The sequence below is a fragment of the Neophocaena asiaeorientalis genome, unplaced genomic scaffold (assembly GCF_003031525.2).
Source record: "Neophocaena asiaeorientalis asiaeorientalis breed wild unplaced genomic scaffold, Neophocaena_asiaeorientalis_V1.1 scaffold90, whole genome shotgun sequence".
Classification (NCBI taxonomy): domain Eukaryota; kingdom Metazoa; phylum Chordata; class Mammalia; order Artiodactyla; family Phocoenidae; genus Neophocaena; species Neophocaena asiaeorientalis.
In genome coordinates, this window is record NW_020172445.1 from 1,217,068 (window position 1) to 1,239,756 (window position 22,689).

General features: G+C 41.0%; 1 protein-coding gene across 3 annotated transcripts in view; it reads right to left on the bottom strand.

The window, feature by feature from the left end:
- Positions 1–22,689, bottom strand: part of CTCF (CCCTC-binding factor) — a 42,602-nt gene that overhangs the window by 13,913 nt on the left and 6,000 nt on the right. For all 3 annotated transcript variants that reach the window (XM_024733059.1, XM_024733068.1, XM_024733077.1), the window contains 3 exons: positions 5,828–6,617; positions 5,322–5,492; positions 2,252–2,385 (listed from right to left, as the gene is read on the bottom strand). In XM_024733059.1, coding sequence (XP_024588827.1) covers positions 2,252–2,385; positions 5,322–5,492; positions 5,828–6,608 — 1,086 coding nt within the window. In that variant the 5' untranslated portion in view covers positions 6,609–6,617. The remainder of the gene's footprint in view (positions 1–2,251; positions 2,386–5,321; positions 5,493–5,827; positions 6,618–22,689) is intronic.

Genomic DNA, 22,689 nt, shown 5'->3' on the forward strand with positions numbered 1-22,689 from the left:
TAGTTGCTCCACGGCATGTGGGATCTCCCCAGACTAGGGCTCAAACCCGTGTCCCATGCATTGGCAGGTGGATTCTTAACCACTGAGCCATCAGGGAAGCCCAAGCCCCTCATTCGTTTTTCAAAATTTTCTTAGTCATTCATATTTACTCTTCCAGCTGAAATTTAGAATCAAGCTGAAATGTGTATTTATTTATGTCCTTTGGAAAAATGTGAGACGTTTTCTTCTTACGGGTAGGTATCAGATGTTTTTTGCTGTTCAGTTTATCCCTAGGTCATTTTATTGCTTTTAAGAGTTTGAACCTGTTTCCTACTATTGATATTGTATAAATAAGTCACTGATTCTTGTGTATTTATCTTGGATCTGACCACCCAAATGAACTCTTACTGCTTTAGGTTTTTCAGCCAATACTCTTGAATTTTCTATGTAAGCAAATATGTCTGCAAGACATGACAGTTTTGTCGTTCCATTTATAATTCATTTATTATTTTATACTATTAGCTAGGATTTCCAATACAATGTTGAAATGGTAACAGTAGGAATGGAAATCTTGTTCCAAAGTTTAATGGGAATACTTCCAGTGTTTCAGAGTTAATTAGGCTGGGTTTACTATAGGTTCCCAGTATATACTCCTTATAATAAATTTTTTTTTTTTTTTGGCTGCATTGGGTCTTCGTTGCTGCACGGGCTTTCTCTAGTTGCAGCGGGCGGGGGCTGCTCTTTGTTGCAGTGGGCAGGCTTAGTTGCTCCACGGCATGTGGGATCTCCCCGGACCAGGGCTGAACCAGTGTTCCCTGCATTGGCAGGCAGATTCTTAACCACTGCGCCACCAGGGAAGTCCCTAAAGATATTTTTTTCTACTCTTGACTTGCTAGAACTCTAAACAGTAATAAGTATTAAATTTTATGATTTTTCAATAACCTATAGAAATGATATGGTTTTTCTTTAATCTCTCAGTGTAGTACAAACCAATAATATCCTAATGCTGAATTATTCTTGCATTTTAGATACATTCTATTTAGTAATCACTTATTTTTAAATCTATTACCAAATCTGGTTTGTTAATTCACTTAGAATTTTGGTTTTTCTGTGAGAAACAGAAACAGTTTTCTTTTGGAAGTATCCTTACCCAGCTTTGGTAACAGGGTAGCCTCAAACAATAAAGGTGATAAATAAAGCAAGCAAGCAAGCAAGCAAGCAAGCAAGCTAGCTAGCTAGCTAGCTGATGGGCCTTAGTTGCAGCACGTAGGATCTTAGTTGTGGCACACAGGACCTTCATTATGGCACACAGGATCTTTTAGTTGCAGCATGTGGGATCTTTTAGTTGAGCATGTGGATTCTAGTTCCCTCACCAGGGATGGAGCCCAGGCCCCTTGCATTGGGAGCGCAGAATCTTAGCCACTGGAGCACTAGGGAAGTCCCTAAAATCTTCCATTTTGAAGTGCTCTTGGTATAGTTACTCACTTCTTTGAAGTTTGGTAGAACTTGCCTGTAATAATATGTGGATCAGTGCTCTGTTTTATTAGATGATTTTTAAAAAATTAATTAATTAATTATATTTTGGCTGCGTTGGGTCTTTGTTGCTGCGTGTGGGCTTTCTCTAATTGTGGCGAGCAAGGGCTACTCTTCGTTGTAGTGTGTGGGCTTCTCATTGCAGTGGCTTCTCATTGCGGAGCACAGGCTCTACATGCGCGGGCTTCAGTAGTTGCAGCACACGGACTCAGTAGCTGCAGCACGTGGGCCCTAGAGTGTGCAGGCTTCAACAGTTGTGGTGTGTGGGCTCTAGAGCACAGGCTCAGTAGTTGTAGCGCATGGGTGCAGTTGCTCCAAGGCATGTGGGGTTGTGGTGGGTCTTCCTGAACCAGGGCTCGAACCTGTGTCCCCTGCATTGGCAGGCAGGTTCTTAACCACTGTGCCACCAGGGAAGTCCCTATTGCTCCTTTTTGTTTTTGTTCTTTTTTTTTGGTTGCGGGTCTTAGTTGCAGCATGCATGTGGGATCTAGTTCCCTGACCAGGGATCAAACCTGGGCCTTATCCACCGCACCACTAGGGAAGTCCCGTTACTGCTCTTTTTTTAATGGGAAAACCTTTCACACTCATTACAGGTTTTTTTTTTTGGTGGTAGGGAGGGGGAGTGGGAGTGTAGTAATCTAGCAAGATTTTCTATCTTGTATCAAGTCAGTATGAGGACAGTTCATACTGGAATCATGATGATCTTCAGAGAGGAACCAACAAGGAGCTGAATACTCACTTCTACACTGGCGTAATCGCACATGGAACACTTAAATGGCTTCTCATGGGTGTGTTTGTAACGACGATGCCGCACCAATTCTCCACTAGTCACAAAGGCCATGTCGCAGTCTGGGCACTTGTGAGGACGAGTACCTAGAGAAAGGAGGGTATAAAAGAAAGACAAGATTAAGGGCACAGTTAATTACAGAGTTCAATGTGTGACACAACTGCTACATGAGGTTGGACCCTGGTCATCTCATCAACCCTGAGAGTAGCTCCAAAAACTATGGGTGAGCCCAGCTGACTTTACAACACTAACCCCAAAATATTAGAAACACATGCCAAACATTTAGTTTCTCTTAATTATCCATTTGAGTATGCTGCCTTTGAATACAAAATATTTTTTACCCCTATTTTGTGAATATTCTGGTCACTATGGATTAAAGGTTAACAGAAACACCATTCTGTTTCAACCCTTCTAAAAAATATACAACATCTTTAAACCTCAATTTTTATCAAGTACAGGCCACAGAATTAATAGTTATTTGACTCAAGATCCTTTTACACATCAAATCTTACTGTTATTATGATTATACATATAGGGCCATTGGGCTGTCCATATTGACCAACTTTTTCTTTAAAAAATATACAAATATAATAACATGTTTTCTGTATAAATTTGGTTTGATAAGGTATTCTAGAGATTTATCAAAGGCTTTATAAAGTAGTATTGCCTTTTATGTTATGTGATTTAAACAGATCATTTTCAAACATCAGTATCTAATATTCTGTGATCTGAAAGTCAAATCATGGAATATTTAAATATTTTTATGAACTAATAATATACCCTCTATATTTGTTTTGTTTTTTCTTTCACTGAGATAACCTTACTGTTTTTAATATGTCTTCCCATGGTAGCCCCATAACATAACATTACTTTAGTAGATCTTCTCTAGCCACTTTATATTCTGAACATTGCACTGAAAATATCCTGCCCAGGTAATAATGATAATAAAGAGATAAAGCTGACAGTAGAACACAGTGCTACCTTCATAGGTTATTATTTAGAAACTAGGGACTATCTGTAATTGTGGGCTGTGGGTAAGGGGTGAACAGCAAGGTAATCTCAAACACCAAAATCAAAGGCTACCTTTGAGAATGGAATTAAGAAGAGTCACAATGTAATGAATGGGTCCAGCCATCTGCAGAAATGATTATCCCAGAGACTGAGAAAACACTGGAGAGGGAAATGTGATTGGATATGATAGTAACTAGAAAGTTCCAAAGAACGTTCATTTGCTCAATTTGCTTCTTTACTACCACTGAGGATTAAGAGTGAAGGATAGAGTTCTTATCTATGAAAAATGTATAGTCTGGTGGTACAAACAGGTAAGTAAAACAACGACTAACAAGAGAAGGAAAGCAACATCCATTTCTATTAGGACGAGGTAAGTTGAAAACAAAGAATTTCCAATGTTTACCTAGTATTATCTAGGGGAGAGAAAGAGGTCTGCCTCTGGTAGACATAAGCATGGCAATTAGGAAAGAAGTGGACACTACTGTGGGACAGAAGTTTTCATCGGGTTGACCCACATGACTGCCTACGTCCCTCTGCTCAAGGTCCATGGCTCACCAAGTCACCCTTCAATTGCTACAGCATCCTGACATAGGCAAAGGCGCCCCCTAGAACGCAATACGACTGCATCTAGAAAATAAAAAGGTATATTCCTCCACATAAACTGATTTTCTGATATGAATCTGACTCTTGAGGATTTGGTTAGTATGAATTAGTCCTGCCAAATCATTCCTGAATAACCAGACAGACTGAATTTCTTATTTTCAAAGCTGAGGACTAGACCATGACATGCAGCGCCCACATCAAGGCACTCCCGTTCTGGCAAGTCCTATAATGCGGCCAGCTGCTTTCATGTAGTCATATGCCCTTTCCCTAGGGTTTCAAACTACCAAATAAAAAATACTATTATCAAGTGTCTGGGTAGAAACTAGGTAGTTGGTGAAAAGTGACCAAGTCACATTAGCAAATATACTAATGCACAGTATACTGCTCATTGGCCAATCCCTACTTGATCACATTCATCAGACAACCAGCACATCAAATAAAAAATAATCATCATATAAAATGAGGTGGAGAATCTGGATAGAGGAAAGCTATTCTGCATGAAGAACTAGGTGAAAAAAGTTTCTATTAGCACTTGCAGCCAAATGCCAATACCAAAAGTATAAAGAGCCCAGAAGAGAGTCTAAAGAGAGCTTTAGCCCATAGTCTCTCCTCTTTAGTGACCCCAGAACATGACTGCAGCCAACATGAAGCTAATACTAGAGTATTAAGTATGTGTGGACCATGAATAAATAAATGTTTGAATTGCTGGAATGGTGCCTTAAATTTTCCATTCTGGGATTATGAATTATCTTCTTTGAGGTAAAACAACCAGAAACCATAGTTTTTACAAAGGTAGGATTTCATTTCTATTTGTAATGTTCTTCCTCATAATGCCTGGCAATTACTGCCTGGGAATTTAGGGGGGGTTAGTTTTTGTCATTGCTGTTAAAACCTTAGCAACACAGTGGTGATACCTTTGGGAAATATTATAGGTTAACTACCACAGAAGATCTTTTTCTGAGTCACAATCCTTATAAAATTTAGATTATTTTCCACTAAACTTTCTTTACATTTGCCTATAACTAAGTCCACCTGCTTACAATAAATCAAGATCACAAAGAGGGTACCATAAGAAAGAACAAAAATTCTTCCCACTCTTATTCCCACTGGAATCAGCTTAGATGATATTTAAAACCCAAGTTTAAACCTTTGCTATGCTGTAGCCCCCAACATTCTTTTTTTATTTTGCAGTACGCGGGCCTCTCACTGTTGTGGCCTCTCCCGTTGCGGAGCACAGGCTCCGTACACGCAGGCTCAGCGGCCATGGCTCATGGGCCCAGCCGCTCCACGGCATGTGGGATCTTCCCGGACCGGGGCGCGAACCCGTGTCCCCTGCATCGGCAGGTAGACTCTCAACCACTGCGTCACCAGGGAAGCCCCACCCCCAACATTCTTAACCAGCACCCACCTGTGTGTGTGTTAAGGTGATTCCTCAGAAGGGTGACTGTCCTGAATGCCCTGCCACAGAGATGGCACTTGTGTGGTCTCTCATCAGTGTGACTTTTCATGTGCCGATCCAAATTTGAACGCCGTGGACATGTGTAACTGCAAAGCTCACACTGGAATGTCTTCTTTACACCTATGTGCAAAATAAAACACTTACTTGTTGCAGGGTTTCAAAGTGTTAAGATTAATCCTCATCTTAAACTTCCACAAATATATTTCATTAGCCTTTTATAACTAAAGCCAACTAAGTCACATTGAGTTATAATTATCTCATGCCACTAATAGATTTACTTCTTTCTCTTCAGGACTTAAGAAGTACTCAATCTGGAAAAACTTCTTTTAGACTGGCGCCCACATCACAATCTTTAAAATAAATGCATTTAATGTAAAATAACCTGCACAGGCACTGTGTTATGTGCTTTATCCCAAAAAGGTTTTATGAGAGTATAATGGATAAACTCATTTTACCTTTCTTTTTAATTTTTGTTGGTTTTGGAGGCTTCATGTTACCAACCACTTTCTCTGCGTTAACCTCTGACAGCAGACCCTCCTGCTGCTCTTCCTCAAAATCGTACACAGACACATCCACATCTTTGCCCTCCTCCGTGTAACGCAGTTTGCTCTTTTTGGTTTTCTTTGTTTTTTTGGCTGGTGGTTGATAGTCTGGGTCTTTTTGCCAACTAGGATCTTCCTGAGGCGGAAGTTCCCCTTGCTCTAGCGTCTCCACCTCTCCATTGGCCCCCACTTTTACCACTTGAAACCCTTCAGGCAAAGGTAAGGTGTGACATATCATGGGTTCACTTTCTGCAAGGCCCTCTTTAGACACTTCATTCTCATAAGCCCCCTGAAGTTCTTCTACTGAAGTGGTAGCAACAGGTACAGTCACGGGAACGGGTACTTGCACAAGCTGAAGTTCTCCTATGTTTATCGGCTGTTCCTCCATATTTACAACCTGCAAGGTTATTATCTGGGTATCGTCTACAGCAGCCTCTGCTTCTGGAGCAACTGCACCCTCCATTACTTCAGTCTTCATCTGAAGAAGGGTAGGATCCAGCTGTTCCATCATTACCATCTGTACACTGCTATTGACATCCTGGACCACCTCACCCCCATCAGTCTGGTTCTGGGGTAGGTGGCAAGCGTCCTCTTCTTGGCCCCCTTCCCGGCGTCTCTGGTAAGTCTTTCTCTCCTTTCCTTTAATGAAAGTTTCAGACTCTTCCACAATGGCTTCAACCGCCTCACCTTCCATTTCCCCTTCCTTTATTAAGGGAGAACACAGATTATTATATAAAATAAAATTTGCCTAATTGAAAACATATACATTTTAAACAAAAAAGACCCCGATGAATGAATTAGGCACCAGTGGTTGTTAATATTACAAAAAGACACAACAGATATTATTTACCTACTGATGGAAGAATGGAATACCACCTATGAAGCAGTCTTGTCAAACAAAACAAAAAAATCTGAAATGAATCAAGCCTCTAGATCCAACTACCAATTAACAGGAAACTGGTGACAGATGATATTAAATTACACTACAGGGATGAAATTCATGAAATTCAGACTGAAGGAAACTGCAGGAATAACTACCCAGTTTCTTCTGCAAATAAATCACCAGGAGAAAAAAAAATGGGAAGGGTAGAGGGAGAACCTACAGATCAGTGGTTCTCAACCTGGGGTGACTATGCCTCCAAGAGACATCTGGCAAGGCCTGGACACATTTCTGGTTGTCACTACTGCGGCAGGTGTGCTACCAGTATCTAGTAGATGCTCTGGCAGAGGCCAGAGATGTTACTAAACATCCTGCTATGCACAGGTCAGTCCTCCACAGCAAAGAATTAATGGTCCTCAAAAGTCAATAGTGCAGAGGTTGAGAAACTCTGATATAGACAAAAGAGGCCTAAGAGATACAGCAATCACAGTGTATGGATCCTGTTTGGATTCTGATTCAAACCAACAAATGGTTTAAAAAATTGCCACGAGGACTTCCCTGGTGGCACAGTGGATAAGAATCCCCCTGCCAGTGCAGGGGACACAGGTTTGATCCCTGATCTGGGAAGATCCCACATGCCGCAGAGCAACTAAGCCCGTGCACCACAACTACTGAGCCTGTGCTCTAGAGCCCACGTGCCACAGCTACTGAAGCCCATGCACCTAGAGCCACAAGAGTAGCCACCGCAAGGAGAAGCCTGCGCACCACAACGAAGAGTAGCCCCCGCTCGCCACAACTAGAGAAAGCTCGCACGCAGCAACTAAGACCCAACACAGCCCAAAATAAATAAAATGAAATCTTTTTTTTTAAAGGGACTTCCCTGGTGGCACAGTGGTTAAAAGTCCACCTGCCAATGCAGGGGACATGGGTTCGAGCTCTGGTCCGGGAAGACCCCACATGCCACGGAGCAACTAAGCCCGTGCGCCGCAACTACTGAGCCTACGCTCTAGAGCCTGTGCTCCGCAACAAGAAGCCCACACACCGCAACAAAGAGTAGCCCCTGCTCGTAGCAACGAAGACCCAACGCAGCCAAAAATAAAGAAATTTATTAAAAAAGAAAAAAGCCACAAGACAATGAGATTCAACTCTGACTGGATATTTGTTATTAAAGAGTAATTCACAAAACTGGTTTAAATCTTACACATTTCTTATATCTGGCAGAGGACCTCACTGTTTTTAGCTAAATTCTCCCTTAGAAAACAAGCCACCAGAGGTTTTTTTGGAGCCAAAATCAGAACTTGGATCCAGACTCCAATAGTCCTGCTTGTAGCTACACACACCTCTACCTCCTGTCTCATACCATCAACTTGACATTCATGTATCTCTCTTGTCTGTAAGACCATGAGTTCCTTGAGGACAGAGACCATGAAAACAAGTAGTTTTTACTCTTGAGCACTACGCCCAGGTTGGTAAGAACACAATAAATGCTAACTGAATATATAATAGAAAACAGAAAAAAAAAATCAGTTTTTTTCTGATTCACAGTTTCTGGCTCTTATGTCTTGTGAGTGCTGAGAGTACCCAGATACCTAAGAATAAAATGAGTTTGATCAATTATGTAATTCATATCAATAATCTGACTTAACAAATCTGACAAATACATAAAAGGTTAATTCAAAATTAAAATTTAAAGTGTTTTGTATTCTTGCCCTCGTCTCAAACAAAGCTTTTGCTACTTCTATTAGAGACACGTTTCTTCAATTCAGGTACCTTAACACTATCCATACTAGCAGTCGGAGAAGGCTCTCTAAATCAGGACCACCTGTAAAGCAGTACAAAGACTAAGACCATGCAGGCCTGGTCCTGCATTCTAGGAGTTACTGTCTAACAAAAAAGACAGAATAGGTACAATGGCTCAAGGCAAAAGTGGTAGGTTTGGAGAACCGTACATAACCAGATGTGAGATCAAGATGGGCAGGATATTTAAAGACAGCATGGTGTGTGTGCACACACACTAATTTTGCAGGGGAGGGGGTCCCTACGTAGAAAAAATAAATGACGGAATTGGTTATGAGAAAGAATAAAACAGTTAAAGAAAAAAAGACTTAAAAAGCACAGGATAAGGCTTCCCTGGTGGTGCAGTGGTTGAGAGTCCGCCTGCCGATGCAGGGGACACGGGTTCATGCCCCGGTCCAGGAAGATCCCACATGCCGCAGAGCGGCTGGGCCCATGAGCCATGGCCGTTGAGCCTGCACGTCCGGAGCCTGTGCTCCGCAACGGGAGAGGCCACAACAGTGAGAGGCTGGCGTACCGCAAAAAAAAAAAAAAAAAAAAAAAAGGCACAGGACAGAGGAAAGGGTAGAAAGAGATAGAAGAAAGATGTACTGGTTGTGGCCATAGATTGGACGGTCTTGAATGACAAAATATTAAGACTACACTCATTTGGCTGTCAATGGGAAATCACATATGCTTCCTTTCTTTCTTTCCTTTTTAAAATTTTATTTATTTTATTTTTGGCCGCATTGGGTCTTTGTTACTGCGTATGGGCTTTCTCTAGTTGCAGCGAGTGGAGGCTACTCTTCATTGTGGTGCACGGGCTTCTCACTGCGGTGGCTTCTCTTGTCGCAGAGCACGGGCTCTAGGCAGGCGGGCTTCAGTAGTTGTGGCACATGGGCTTAGTTGCTCCGCGGCATCTGGGATCTTCCCGGACCAGGGCTCGAACCCACGTCGCCTGCACTGGCAGGGGGATTCTTAACCACTGTGCCACCAGGGAAGTCCCACATACACTTTCTGAGCAGGGGAAATTAAGATTTACTTGGTTCATAAAGAATAGTGCTTGATTTCTTCAACAAAGTGTATCCGTATTTTTGCAAAAGGGAAAGATGCATGATACATATAATGCCCTCTGGCTTTCAAGGCCCTTCAGTATCTGACCCCAGATAACCTATTCAGATTCATGACTTGTTGGTCTTTAGCCATTACTTTTCCCTGTATGTGTCTGCTAATAAAACAACCACACTATTATGCACTTAAAATTTTTCTCAAAATGATCCATTTCCCCAGTTGGCTTGTTAAAGCTCTTTGAGGGCAAAAGCCAGGCTTGAAGCAACGTACATATTTGGACAGATTCAGCAAACCTCACCATCTGCATGGAACGAAAACCAAGGCTAATGGAAAACCTTGTGGGTTGTTGGGTTGTCCTGATTTGTTCTGCCATTACCTGCTTTCATTAGTCCCTTATTCTCAACAACCAAGAGTATATATACTATTGATACAATGCTCAATGCAAAGATCTCTTACAATCTGTTCCATTAACAGCAAGGACAAATATAACAAAATGTTACTGCAGAACATGAGGGTCAAGGGACATTTGTGAAGTGCTTTGTAATTTGCCTGTAAATAAAAACTGTCTGAGCATCAATGTGCTAGCATTTTTATAAGATCTTATTTATATTTCTGATCACGAAAGACTACTTGAGCCAAGATCCTAACTATAATTACTTTTATATAACCAATACTGTTCAGATGGATTTGTCTTGGGACAGGAATGTTCTAAACTGGCACTATCCAATAGAAATATAATGGAAGCCACAAAAGTGAGCCACATATATACCATTAAAAAATTTCCAGGGACTTCCCTGGTAGCACAGTGGTTAAGAATCCGCCTGCCAATGCAGGGGACATGCGTTTGATCCCTGGTCCGGGAAGATCCCACATACTGTGGAGCAACTAAGCCCGTGCACCACAACTACTGAGCCTGCGCTCTAGAACCTGTGAGCCACAACCACTGAAGCCCGCGCTCTGCAACAAGAGAAACCACTGCAATGAGAAGCTCACGCACCACAATGGAGAAGCCCCCGCTTGACACAACTAGAGAAAGCCTGTAAGCAGCAACAAAGACCCAACACCACCAAAAATAAAAACAAATTTTAAAAAGTAAATAAAAATTTCTAGTAGCCATACTTAACAAGAAACAGGTGAAATTAATTTTAGTAATCTATTTTATTTAACCCAGTATGTCCAAAATATTATCATTTCAAGATGAAATCAATATAAAAAATTGAGATATTGTATATTCTTTCTTCATAAGCCTCTGAAATCTGGTATATATTTTACAGTACACCTCAATCTGAACTAGTCACACTGTAAGTTCTCAACAGCCACATGTGGTTAAGGGCTACTGTACTGGACAGCACAGTTTATACCTCTGTTATTCAAAGTATGATCTGAGGACCAGCAGCGTTGGCTTAACCTTGGAACTTGTTAGAAACACAGAACTTCAGGCTCCACCCTTGACCCACAGAATCAGAATTTGCAACTTAATAGATCCCTAAGTGGTGTCATATATTAAGGTTTGAGATGTACTACTTTATATCATTACTCTTCTCACATTTTTTTTTTTTTGCGGTACGCGGGCCCCTCACTGTTGTGGCCTCTCCCGTTGCGGAGCATAGGCTCTGGACTCCCGGGCTCAGCGGCCATGGCTCCCGGGCCCAGCTGCTCCGCGGCATGTGGGATCTTCCCGGACCAGGGCACGAACCCGTGTCCCCTGCATCGGCAGGCGGACTCTCAACCGCTGCGCCACCAGGGAAGCCCTCACATTTTTTAAAAAAGCATTTTCCAGTCCATGAAGGTCTGAAATTAGTACCCCAGCAAAGATGATAACTTCAATGTTGGAGTTAGGAACAGAGAAAAAGCCCCATCCACCTTGGAAACAGTCTTGGAAAAGTATCAAAGGACAAAAAATTCACAAGCTGTAAATGCTAATGCTAGCCCTGCCACAGAATCACTACATAATCCCAGGCTATTTAGATATCCTCAATAATAAAACCCGTAGAGGGACTTCCCTGGTGGCGCAGTAGTTAAGAATCCGCCTTCCAATGCAGGGGATGTGGGTTCGATCCCTGGTCAGGGAACTAGATCCCACGTGCATGCTGCAACTAAGAGTTTGCACGCCACAACTCAGGAGCCCGTGAGCCACAACTAAGGAGTCTGAGAGCCTCAACTAAGTAGCCTGCCTGCCAAAACTAAGACCTGGCGCAACCAAAATAAATTTAAAAAAAAAAGTGGAGGAAAAACATATAATCTCTGAGCTCTGTGACATTTTGTAGCACACAACAATTTGAAGAACACAGAAAAATCCATGTTGTCTCTGCCATGAATTTGAGAACTTAAAATACGAGAAATTGCTTTTAATAACCAAGTACAACCTAAAAGAGGTTACGGAATTATAAACCAGGTGAAAAAGAATTGGTACAAAGGAGTACAAATTGAAACCAACTGTGCTGCTAGGGGGTTGAGCTGACAAGAGTGTTCTCTCACTGTGAAAAAACACATGGCACAAGGTCCATGAACATCAGCATCTATTCAGGGTCTTAAAGCAGTAGGTTCTATTTTCACAAAGAAAAATCAGACACAAAGTAGCAAGCCACCAGCCTCGCCCATACACTACTTGGAAATCCCTTCCAGCAGTGGACCCTTCTACTTAACTTCCACCAAGGAAAAGGAGTCTGTGAATCAGTAACAAACTTAATAGCCTGGACCAGGTCGCTCTCCTCACTCCCTGGGGACTGTACTCTCCTAGCTGTGTCACCCCATTAGCGGTTCTGATCCAACCCTTTCCTCCCTCTATGGACTCAGCTGTGCCTCCTGCTTTCCACTCAGTTCCTCTGGAGTCTCTCATGTTCTCTGCCTCTCTCCTTGCTTGAGTTAGGCATGCTTTCTAGATTTTGTCAATTCTTTTTGTGGACCAACGCCATTAAAAACGGGTTTACATTAACATCTGGACACAACTTTTTCAGATTATTAAAGCATATTAGTCTATTTATAGAAGTCTGAAAAATGAAGCACATATAAAATTTTTTTTAAAAGTTGTTCGCAATTCCTATACCTAGAGATAATCACCTAGTATACTTTGGTGCTGTTTTCTGAGTTTTTTTCCTCTTATGGATATGTATTTTTAAATATAGATGAGATCGTGTATATGGCTTTGCTCTTAAGAACCTGTCCTTGCCCTGTCTAGCCCTCTGTGGTCCCTGTGCTTGGTCTACAAGCACCATTCACCAGGAACCACACCAGCCAACCCAAAGGCCTCCCCCTCATCCTCAAACTCAGTTTATTTGGCATATAACAGTATGAAACTCATACTCTTCCTTCATCAGCCTTTCAGAATTCTCCCTTGGCTTCCCTTGTCTCTGAGAGCTCCTCCACCAGCCGCTCTGAGCACATCAAGGCTCTGGCTCTGTTCTCTTCTCCGTAGCCATTCGGTTCACTAGCCGTTTTACTTCAGCTGTCTCCACCCAAATCCACATGCGCAAACCCACAGTTTCACTGCCTAAAGGATCTCTCTCATGTGTTTGGCTATCACCTTCAACTCAATGGCATTGGATAAGGAATAAAGAAACCTGGGGAATTTCCTCGCAGTCCAGTGGTTAGGACTCAGCGCTTTCACTGCTGTGGCCCGGATTCGATCGCTGGTGGGGCAACTAAAATTCCGCAAGCTGCAAGGTGTGGCTTGAAAAAAAAGAAAAGAAAGAAACCTAGATTCTAATCCCTAATCCAACCAAATGAGCTTGGCAAATGGGTTAGTCTTCTGGGCTGCAGTAGCACACAAAAAATGAAACTCTGAAGACCAGAGCCTTCCTGTATTCTCTACCATCCTGGTGAAAAACTGAAGCTTAGGAACACTTTTTAAAAAATCATTCTATCAACTTATGGGTAGAAGATGGGGCAGGAGGAGGTTGCGAACTCAGACTGAGGCAGAGTGAAACTGGCACATGGGGGTGAGGGAGCTGGAAGAGAGGAAACTGGTATTTGAGCACCACCCTGCCCTTGCTCACTGCTGTTCTCTCACTGTGAAAAAAACACATGCTGACTGGTTGAGTGGGAGGATACACAGGCCCAGACTCTAACGCAAAGGCCCCCGAGGTCAAGGCCCCTGAGGTCTGCCCATGCTCCTACACCACCAGCCTGCCTGAATCCTAGGGGAACCTGCTGGATCAGCCCTCCCCCTCTTGCCTGTCAGCTCTATATTGCTCAAATCTTTTAATCTTAAAACTCCTCTTAATGCCTCTTGACAATTTAGCATCTGCCATCTCCGTATTCCCCCACACTCAACCCCACACTAGCTGTCTCTATACCTTTACTTCTCTTCCATGCCTCATTTCACCAGTCTGGTTTCTGTTCCCCAATACTCTACTGAACTGCTCTGAAGTCAGCGATGGCCCTTAATTGGTAAATCCAAAGGAGACTTTTCTGTCCTTATCTGACTTGACCTCTCTGTGGAATTCAGCATCCTATTCTAGGCTTTATCCCAGAATTATGCCAGACCATCAGAAAGCTGGATATACTTGGGTCACATGGTCTTATCCCCTACAGAACTTGCTTTCACCAAGTTTTGTTTTGGCATTATGCCCTTGGCTTACACTAAAGTATACATGGGAGAAATTTCATTTGGAGTTACATGCTTAGAAAAGCTTTGCTTCAACTAAGCAATTTTTTTCTTTCACTGTGAGACCTATGTAACAGGATCATGTTACCATTACTTTAGCTGGCCACACCCTAATAAATCTTTTTCCTCTCAAACTATGTAGTAACCTTTTTTTTTTTTTTTTATGTAGTAACCTTTTATTCTAATTTATTCTAATTTGTATTTTCTGGGGTTCTGACTTTATATCATTTACCATTTGTATTTTCTATACATTTCTTCAAATTCTTTGTGCAACAAGATGAGCTATAAATAAACCTGAAATTGTATACACATATATATTTAATAGAAAATACAGAAAAACACAGAAATACAAAGTTGTAACAATCTTAACATAACCTCAATTCAAAATTTGCAGACCTATTTGAAGATCACAAAACTCTTCCAGGAGGCATAAAAGACCTCACTAAATAGGGGACACTACTATCTATATCCATGATCAGAAAGGCCAAACATTGTAAAGATGTTAATTATTTCTAGTTCATTTAATCTTCAAAATCTCTGAAAAATAAACAAGATATTGAGGATAGCAATAAAATTTCTGAAAAATGAAGCCCACTTTTTTTTTTTTTTTTTTTTTTTTTTGGCCGCATTGGGTCTTTGTTGCTGTATGCCAGCTTCCTCTAGTTTCAACGAGCTGGGGCTACTCTTCATTGCAGTGCGTGGGCTTCTCATTGCGGTGGCTTCTCTTGCTGCGGAGCACGGGCTCTAGGCGGGCGGGCTTCAGTAGTTGTGGTGCCTGGGCTCAGCAGTTGTGGTTCGAGGGTTATGGAGCGCAGGCTCAGTAGTTGTGGCGCACAGGCTTAGTTGCTCCACGGCATGTGGGATCTTCCCGGACCAGGGCTTGAACCCATGTCCCCTGTATTGGCAGGCGGATTCTTAACCACTGTGCCACCAGGGAAGTCCCCAGTAATTGTAAATTTTATAAGAATAAGACAAATACCAAAAGAGAAAGCTGGGAAAAGGACACAAGTACATCATTCAAAGAAATACAAATGGCAGATGAGTGAGAAAAAAAAAAAACACAACCAAATCTCCTAAACATTGAGAGGAATACAAATTAAAATAATGTCACAGCATTTTACCTCTATTAAACTGTTAAGGCTCTTTTAAAGGATAACTCCCAGTGTTGGTCAAGGTGCAGTGAAATGAGCGAGGTAACTCACAGATACAGAGAACAATCTAGTGGTTGCCAGAGAGGAGGTGAGTTGGCAGGGTGGGCGAAAAAGGTGAAGGGGACTAGAGGTACAAACTACCAGTTACAAAATAAATGTTACAGAGAATAAAAAATATTAACTTTGTGTGGTGTACAATCTAAAAAAATATCGAATCACTATGTTGCACACCTGAAACTAATATAATGTTGGAGGTAAACTATACTTCAATGAAAAAAACTCAAAAAAACAGTAAAGTAACTGGTGATATGAATCAAGAATTTTTTAAATATTCAAATTACTGTGATCCAGTAATTCCACTTCAGACTGTATGCCCAGAAATAATCAGAGGACTTCCCTGGTGGCTCAGGCTAAGAATCCGCCTGCCAATGCAAGAGACACGGGTTTGAGCCCTGGCCAGGAAGATCCCACATGTTGCGGAGCAAGTAAGATGTGCCACAACTACTGAGCCTGCGCTCTAAAGCCCACAAGCTACAACTACTGAGCCCGCGTGCCACAACTACTGAAGCCCGCGTGCTTAGAGCCCGTCCTCTGCAACAAGAGAAGCCACTGAAGTGAGAAGTTCACACACCGCAACGAAGAGTAGTCCCCGCTCACTACAACTAGAGAAAGCCCGTGCGTAGCAACGAAGACCCAATGCAGCCAAAAATAAATATTAAAAAAATAATTTAAAAAAAAAGAAATAATCAGAGATGAACACGAAGGTTATAAGGACATTATTAATCAGAGTGAATAATTATAAACAACCTAAAGGTACAACCACAGGAGAATAGTTAAATTTGGTAAATGATGATACATCCATGAAATAGAATATTATGCAGATATTAAAAATCATGTTTTAATGGGCTGCCCTGGTGGCGCAGTGGTTGCGAGTCCGCCGGCTGATGCAGGGCACACGGGTTCGTGCCGCGGTCCAGGAAGATCCCACATGCCGCGGAGCAGCTGGGTCCCTGAGCCATGGCCAAGCTTAGGCTTTCCAACCAGAGACCTGCATTCCAGTTCTGGTTCTTCTATTTACTAGCAGTGTGGCCTGGAGTGAGACATGCTACCCTTCTGTGCCTCAGTTTCCTTTTCTACAAAACAAAGATAATAATCGTATCCATTTCACTGGCTGTCATAAAGATTAAATAAAACAATGCAGGCAGAGCCTGGCTACTGTGCTCCTCTGTATCCTTATAGGTCACCCCAGAAGGCAATGAACACATGTTAGCTTAACATATGACCTTTCTGTTTCTTAGAATTCTAATCACAAACCTTAGATAAATTTTCCCCACAAAAATGACTTCTCTGATAAACTACCAATTATCTACAGAGTGAAGGTAGCAACCAGTAGACAGAATCTGGTGACTGATCAAATCCAGGAATGAAAGAGAAAAAGAGCCAAAAAGGAACAAAACAGCCTCCCAGGCTAGTCTATAAGTCTGTCCAACATATTGCTTCCAGACTAAATCTTCCTGAAATGAGGCAGAAAAACTCATGAGGATTGAGGGTTACTCAATCAACTCCGAACTCTTTGGCTTCAATCCCAGAGTTCTGTATGATTTGTTACCATCCTTTTGACCCATCCAACCTCACCTTTGGGGTATCTCCCACACAAGGGCCTACTGTCTTGTCTCCTCCAGGTCAAGTTATCCCCTATTCAAAGTCTTCTCAACCTTGACCAGTGCAGACTGAACTCTAATTTATTTGTTTCATTTTGTTATTTTGTCTGTAATATACTGTTCTATGTATCTGTCTTTTCCCCTAATAGACTATTAGCTCGTTAAGGGCAGGAACTATGCCTTTTACTTCTGAATACTCTATAGCAATGAACACAAAAACAGTGTTAGGTAAGCAGCAGACATTCAATACTGGTGTCACTGTCATATGAAACATGTATAAATGGTTCCTGCACATGACAAAAGCAGGAAGAGAACATGGAAAAACAAAACCTTGTTTGTATGCTATGTGGAACCTTAACTATATGAATTTATATCCTTTATTGCTATGTTTGTGTCATTTCTCAAACAGAAAAAAATAAGTTTTAACAACACAAGTACAGGTTTAAGATTTCAAAAATCCTGCCACAAAAATAAAAGCTAATTGTGAATACATTAATTTTTGAAGATGTTAAGACTTAGTAATTTATCACCTGATTATGTGGCTAGATAGCAAATGTGTCAGGTTATTTCTCAAAGGAAAACAACCAAAATAACCTTTCATACTCACTAGTTCAGAGTTTAGTCATTTGGGGACACTGGTTATTATAAAATATACGTGTACTAAGAATAACACATGTGCATTGAGAATAAGACAGTAGAGAAGGACAATTTCCAGAAGTCTGCTTTATAAATAAAATCACCAAAACTTTTTGTTTAATACACTATTGTTGTTCTCTACAGGGACAACAGATAGCTAAAACCCCAACTTATTTCCTGGAGCATATCAGAAGACCGTCTACACTCTTGGGCAAGAAACAGCAGCCCCAACTCCCCACTGAGATTCCATAAGCCACAGCAATTCTGAAATAGCCTAACATGGAAGTCACCTAACAACTTGCCTTCAGACTGCTCAATACAAAACATCAGACATCATTAGAAGGCAGAGGAGAGAGGAGACACCTTGTAGCTTTCTCTTTTCTAGATCTTTAAATTAGAAGAATGTTTTTAGCCAGGAGGCTGAAAAACCTAGTCCAGTATTCTGACTGCAGAGGATACTAAGTGTCATTAGGACCAGGAAAAAAAAAAGGAATTACAAATAAGTAACCAGTTTCTCCTGAGAATGAAAGGAAAAGCTGACTTTTATTAGATGCAGAACACTAGCCAAAAATAACAAAAATTATTTACCCTTTTGGAACAAAAGTTAGGTTTAAAAAGTCAAATAAAATAACCATTCTACTATTTCTGAAAATATATACATCATCATCTTATCTGACAGCTTAAAATAACTCAAAGCAAAGTATCATGCTGATTAATACTGAGTACCAGCAAAGTTGCAAACTACCATAAAGAATGGGGAGGAGCTGAATGGAAAGGATGACTCAGTCTGAGAAGCAGAAAAACATTAGCGTCCATTTACTTCAGGGTGACTGGAAGCGGAAGCAGCCTTTATCTGAAGTAGCACTCACCTACTCGGTCACATGTACGCCTTTCTCTTCCCTGTTGTGTGCCATTAACTTTAATAAGAACAGATGGGGCATTTGGGGGAGGGGGGAGAAGTAATTAAAAGGGAAATAAAATTGTATCTCTTTTAAGTAAAAAAGGTTAAGAGCACCCCAGTTTTTAACCCACCCTTCTCCCCATTTGTTAATATTAAAAGGTGCAGTCAAAGCAGAACAATGATTCTAACAGCTACTTGAAAAAATCTATTTATGGAGAGCTTTGAACCTAGGAGATAAGGAAATACATACATACTAATAAAATATTTGTAATTGCAACAATATTAATTCAACAATATGGTGAAACAACCATAGGAGGTGAAAGAATTCTTTTGCTACAAAGAATAAGAAGTGCTACACCAATAATAATTCTTTTATCAAAAGGCACCTGATGCTGGGTACACAGAAATTAATTTCCCTTTTAATTACTTGGAAAAAAAAGTCCTAACTGCATAGGGCTTGGTTCTCAGAGAGCTCCTCAGCTGACAGGGAGACAAAGAGAACAAGAAACAAGAGCTATATAGCGTGTGCTATAACAGAGGTTAACACATACTTCCCACCATCCTGGCAAAAAGGATAGATAGCTTAAGCTGGTGAAGGAGGCCTTTAACAAGAGGAATTGCTAAAGGTGGATCTTAAAGGATAAAATAGACCTTGACAGGCGAACTACAGTAGAGAGAAACATTCTAGCAGAGGAAACAGTAAGTGGAAAAGACTTAAATATGTACGGAATTAGATAAACTTTGTGCAAAAAAATTCAAGTGGGACTGCATTAAACCACCTTGTTAATTATTGTGACCTGGTTTCATAGGTCATGTTCTAGGCCCTCATTAAGGGTACCCTGTTTATTTCACTTATTGGACGTGAAACAGAAGACAAAGCCTTTCTGGCAGTCAGCATCCTAGTGCCACAGTATGGATTGGAGGCTGCCTCCCAGGCACGAGCTATCCCTCTCTGCTTTCTACAGCCTGAATGACACTTTTGCTGGCATACAGCAACCTAATGCCTCATTTCTCCTTGTTCTCCCAAGGGTGACTATGTCAGAGACCACCAGGTCCCTCCTTGCCCTGCTCCAGGCCCATAATCCTGAAAGCAGCTCAGAGTTAAGACTGTCTTTAGAGTGCTCCTACAATGTTTCATCACTGAGAATATGAGAAAGGTTGGGGATGTACAGCAAGTATCACCTTGAATAAATAATTATGTTATAAAAAGGAATAAATTACACACATACAGTGTAAAATATACAGTACATCTATGGATTGGGGGAAGGTTCTACCTGAGCAGTGGTTCCCAAACCTGGTTGGTGTCAAAATCACCTGGTGAGCTTTCAAATGCACAGATCCCAGAGATTCTGATTCAACAGGTCTGGGGTGGGACAGACCTTATTTCAAAAGGTCCCAAGGTAATCCTGATATAGAATGTCTGCTGACTATGGCTTTGAAGTGACTGACCTATTGATAGAACACAACAGTTATGCACCCTAAATGCAAGTCGACATAAATCAAAACCACTCAAATACCCATGGTTTTCTACTATTAGAATTTTTGGTTCATTCTTTACAACAAAGAATCATTTCATTTATTTATTTGGAATAATAATAAAAAAAAGCCTACCTCAAAACTAATATGATTCCCATATAAGCAATAATGGAATGTATGACTCAAGAAGGAAGTTCTAAAATTTCACCTCTATTGTGGGTAGCATCAATATCAAAAGATCTCTCTAGATGGTATGGACAAGCTCAACATACGACAAAAGGAAAAAGGGGGAAAGAAAAAGAGAAATGGACACACATAACGGAGTGAATTCATGGTTTTGCAGTGTGTCAGTGACCACGTGGCCACTGCTCCAGGATCTCTATAACCCAGTACTCACTCCTGAAGGCTACTTTGTAGAAACAAGACCATTTTATTTGGTAAATGGGATCTCCTATAAGGTCAAGGTTAAATCAGAAGTCAACAGCTTAAACAATGTCTGTACTAAAGGCATAGTAATAGCAATAATAAGTGGCAACATACTGCCTTTGAACAAAGATCAAAAAACAGTTAATATGAAAAAAATACAGAGACATCCTTAGTGAGTAAACAGTATAGCATAAAATATGAATAATAGTTAAAGTGTTGTTCAACAGAACAAAGAAACCTGAAAAACAGAAAAAGGCTATACACGCATAGGAACACAGAGAAGTTTAAACAATAAAAGAAACAAAATGCTACTTTGAACTAATATTAGGTTATAAAAACAAGTAATCTGTCAACTTGGTTACTCCTGAGAAATATGGAAACAAATAGAGGAAAAAAAGAAATATAAAACGTAAAATAGACAGCTAGTGGGAAGCAGCCACATAGCACAGGGAGATCAGCTCTGTGCTTTGTGACCACCTAGAGGGGTGGGATAGGGAGGGTGGGAGGGAGGGAGACACAAGAGGGAAGAGATATGGGAACATATGTATATATATAACTGATTGACTTTGTTATGAAGCAGAAACTAACACACCATTGTAAAGCAATTATACTCCAATAAAGATGTTAAAAAAAAAAGAAATACAGACAAAAGCTTAATCAAATACTCAAAAGACAAGACAAAAGAAGGATCAAAGGCCTTGTCCGCCAAGGAGCTGGAAAGTAAAAAATGTATTATATAATAAAATTTATTCCCAACAGGAAACCGAGTCACTACTATTTTATAGTCTCAACATATACCTACAACAAAAAGATTTTAAACAGAAGTAGAAAGCTGTAAGATACAAATAAAACAGAAACACAAGAAATACTAAAAACAATTAGGGTGTCCTCTATTATTATAGTTCTGTACCATACTTCTGTGAATGTATAGTACCTTGCACACACTTAACAATTTGTGACAGTGACTATGCTATGCTATACCAGAATTTTGTAATACCAGAGTTTATCTAAAAAGTAGTAGGCTGGGGGCTTCCCTAGCGGTGCAGTGGTTAAGAATCCACCTGCCAATGCAGGGGACATGGGTTTGAGCTCTGGTCCGGGAAGGTCCCACATGCCGCGGAGCAACGAAGTCTGTGCGCCACAACTACTGAGCCTGCGCTCTAGAGCCTGCAAGCCACAACGACTGAGCCTGCAAGCCACAACTACTGAAGCCCCCACGCCTAGAGCCCGTGCTCCACAACGAAGTGTAGCCCCCGCTCACCTCAACTAGAGAAAGCCCATGCAGAGCAACGAAGACCCAACACAGCCAAAAATAAATTAAATAAATAAATAAATTTAAAAAAAAAAAAAAAAAAAAAAAGAATCTACCTTCCAGTGCAGGGGACATGGGTTCGATCCCTGGTTGGGGAACTAAGATGCCACATGCTGTGGGGCAACTAAGCCCATGTGCCACGCTACTGAGCCCACGCTCTGCAACTGGAGAGAAGCCCAAGTGCCGCAATGAAGATCCTACGTGCTGCAACTAAGACCCAAAGCAGCCAAAAAAAAAAAAAAAAAAAGATAGTCTACCAGACTGGCTCTCCCCCCACTCCATTAGGGTATGTTTCAAACTAGAAAGGCTGCTCTAAGTCAGGGTATAATTCCCCCCGCCCCCGCCCTCCCCACTGCACACAAAGCATCAAGATATCTGTCTGCTCTTTTCTTCAAAAGCCCTCACCCATCTAGGACATTTTAGGACTCTATTTCCTCCTTCCTTGTTGGGTAAGCTAGTGTATCACCTACCTCTTTCAAAATAAGAAACACAGGATTTAATTTCAGTGTGAAAAATGCTTAGAGCTATAGCTATATACTTGATAGGATTCTGAATAGATTAAAGTCTATGCACTCAAATTTACAATTAACTTGGCTTTCATTCAAAGTCAATTTACTCTTATTTTAGAAATAATTCAAACCATGGGGAATAAGAAGACATGAAGTATTAGAGGCAAACAGCTAAGGCCAACAACAAGGAATAGTTTAGAAAGCTTAACATTTAGCAATAAGGAAGTATGTTCCCAGTAATTTGAGGTAACATAGGGTATCTAACAAGGAAAATGTTCATAACATGTAACATGAAAAAAGGTTACAAAAGAGGACACAGGATAGGATTCCAGCTTAGTTTAACAAAACAAAACAAAAAATACAACAAAACTAG